Source organism: Micrasema longulum, unplaced genomic scaffold (assembly GCF_059751315.1).
Source record: "Micrasema longulum isolate JH-2025_06_02 unplaced genomic scaffold, ASM5975131v1 h1tg000852l, whole genome shotgun sequence".
Taxonomy (NCBI): domain Eukaryota; kingdom Metazoa; phylum Arthropoda; class Insecta; order Trichoptera; family Brachycentridae; genus Micrasema; species Micrasema longulum.
This window is the reverse complement of record NW_028278044.1, coordinates 37,353-40,532: the sequence shown is the minus strand read 5'-3', so window position 1 is coordinate 40,532 and position 3,180 is coordinate 37,353. Positions and strand designations below refer to the sequence as shown.

Genomic DNA, 3,180 nt, shown 5'->3' with positions numbered 1-3,180 from the left:
TTATAAGAAAATGTTTCCTGGGTACTCAGAATTAAAACATTTGATGAATTCATATGCTTTTTCAATGTTAACACCTCCTGCTTCTTTTTCACACTTTTCCATAACTTCTCTGACCTTTTCCTTTTCAAATTCCTCAACTTTGCTGATTGCTTCTTCCTTATGGTATTTGCCATCTTTATCCAAGAGCCCTCTCTTTAACAAGCAGGCGGAGAACTTCTTGATGTTATCTGTGCCACTAGACCAGTCTCCAGCTCTCAACTTCTCCATCTCTTGATTGGTAACTCCATTCTCGGAAGCACATATCTTTCCATCGTTTATATCTATCTGTTTTTGTTGCTCAGTAATACCCTGAAACATAAAATCAATATTTTACATATACTAAGCTCTTTTCTCTAATAATAGCCAAACACGTTCGATGCACGCCTATTGTATTTAAGGCACTAGATCTAAAATCATTGATTTAATTTCTATGAGTTTAATACAATCAGCGGGTAGTCTATATGTTTGGTTTATAAACTTTTGATCTGTTCGACTGCATTCAATAAGCAAGTAGGTAGCTTCTTAAAAAAGTTAGATATAATGAATGAGTGTTTTATGTTATTTTACGAGATGTGACACTGTAAATGAATATTAAGTATCAATCATGTATTTTTCTTTATATTTAAACCTTATTAGTTTAGATGCATTCTTTATACAATATGTGCTATCTTAATTTTCAATGCAGATATAGATTTCTTACTTTTGATGTATTTTCCCGTCTTAAACCCTTAATATGTCACATGAGGAAATACAAAAATAGCTTCTTAAATAAATCAATAAACTATATTAATTGACAATTTTATCAATCACATTAAATATTGTTTAGAGTAACTTATTTTACCGTAGGTATATTTTATAGGTAATTCTTTTTATATTTTTTGTAGATTGTATTGTGTGCGGGATACATTTAAATGGTTTTGTTTTTTTAATGGAGACTGGTGTTTAATACTATAATCGAAACAAGCAGTACGATTCTGAACATTCTAGAAGGTAGAAAACGCGTAATTTATCTGCTAATTATGTGCTGGCAACGCTTTCTCTACCACTAATTAAACTAATAGGCAACTTTCTGGATAATTTCAGAGGAAATCCACTAGTTACGCATAATGTACTTAAGGTAACTATCCAAGATTTGCAACTTCATCAAATATAACAATGAAAATTTCATATTATATCATTTAATAATGAAAGTGAATGTAAATTCTTTTAATCTCAGTGCTGGCAACACTAAAAATCCAAAGGATTTTTTTTAAAAGCAATAACCTAACAGAGTCGCCTAAACAGAGAAAAACCATTCTATGATTATTGACCACAAAGTTACAGCTATAAAACGGGACGTAGGAACTGCGGTTGAGAGTTACAAGCGCTAACCGAAACTATCCATTACACATTTGTTGTTAAACTAAAAATCAAACTAAAATTTGGAACGTTTTTGTTCTATGGAATAGAGCTTAAGGGCTTGTCTGGAGAATTATTACTTTAAAGAAAAAACACACTCGTCAGGTCAAAACTACCATGCTATAAGCAGTTATTGAGTTAAAGCCTAGGGATATCTGTTTTGTTTGCTCCATTGATAAATATACATCAAGTCGAAACAAACGATATGTAGCGACATACATATTTTCATTTCATTTCATTTCATTTTTCATTTCATTTTTTTTGCACCACAACAGGCCAGGAGGCCCAATTACAGTGGTGAATTACATTACAGAATAACCAGGCTTGAGAAAAATCACATTTTATTTTTTGTGTTCTCACCGGGAATCGAACCCGGAACCTTCCGTGCGCGAGTCAAGCGTCTTGACCACTACACCACGGAGGCCGCCAATCATAATATAAATCAATCATTCTTCTCAAGCTCAGCCAAGTTCAGGAATTTCAGTTTGGTACGAATTGTTTGCTGAGTGTCTTCCTTTAAATTACATTTGAAAATTTGTACTATTCAATTAATTCAAAAAATTTATAATTAGTCACCAAACAACTTTAAAAAAAAAAAAAAACATAGTTAAAAACTTACTTAACATCTGGGTTTTATATTTTTAAAAGTTTTATGTTTATTTAGCTTATTTTGAAAGCTATTAAAACATTTTTTTTTTAGTATAAAGGTAGAAATGCTTCAATCAAGACTGGTAGACAAAAAGAAAGCATTTGAAACAGAAACCGTATTAAAAATTAATAATAATTATAAAAAATCTTACATGAACAACCACAAACAAAGCAAACACAATGAGGAACTTCAGCCCTACGGGAAATTGGATACAAAAAATGTTTTCTTGGGCGGAGTAAAAATTAGAGCTTTAAATTGTACCTCAAAGTTTCTTGAAAATGTGCGGAAAAAATAATAATAAACATTTTAATAAAAACGCACTACTTTAAATGACGTCACTGGTTCATGTGAATCAACCTATGATCTGAGAGCTATGGAAGATTTCCGGTCTGCTTGTCGCTTCTGGACCAATGGGAAGAACTGAATGAGAATAAGCGGAAATGAACCTCTGACGTTACACGCGGAGTTATTTCAGAAATACAAAACTTTAAAAAATCGTAGCGCTGATAATACGATATATAAAAATTGAAAAAAAAAAAATTTTGACTTAGTTTAATAGTCTATTAACAAATAAAAAAATTAAAAAAAACCACTGAACTTCCTCATTATCAATCCCTTCATTTTGATTTTTACTCTAGGTATTATTACACTTTAGTGAATATGTTACAAATTATGAAGAACTGCAATATTTATCATTTATATTGTTAAAAAATTATAAACTAAGCATTATTTTGCAAAATGTTCATAGTTACACTCGGGGTATCAGTTTTCAAGAAGCAATATTACAATGCATGACATTAAGTTTATTACCGTGACCTTATCAAAACTTTAAAATAAAACATTGGTGGTACAGATGATACCACAGGGGTATTAAATAATACCGTATGTTTACACTAATTATTTACTGCAATATTTAAATTTTCGGACAATTTCTTAAACGTTGCAAATAAGTTATTTACCCCAACTTCCATTTTTCCAGCACAAGTTGTGCTGCACAACTTGTGCTGGAAAAATGGAAGTTGGGGTAGAGTGGGATTTGAACCTCGGACCTTTGGTCTGTCAGATCATAATACTACCACGGGACCACAACCCGA

The 3,180-nt window shown here is 31.4% G+C and overlaps 1 protein-coding gene across 1 annotated transcript; it reads right to left on the bottom strand.

Moving 5' to 3' along the window:
• LOC148278624 (uncharacterized) lies at positions 1-2,759 on the bottom strand. Its single transcript, XM_088231135.1, has 2 exons — positions 2,408-2,759; positions 1-348 (listed from the first exon to the last, which is right to left on the bottom strand). Exon 2 carries the CDS (start codon positions 265-267, stop codon positions 1-3), a length of 267 nt encoding a protein of 88 aa, XP_088087261.1. The 5' UTR covers positions 268-348; positions 2,408-2,759.
• Positions 2,760-3,180: the final 421 nt, after the last annotated feature.

What these genes read in the sequence shown, in the direction of transcription:
- LOC148278624 (XM_088231135.1), bottom strand. Translation starts at nt 267, where the DNA reads ATGGAGAAGTTGAGAGCTGGAGACTGGTCTAGTGGCACAGATAACATC.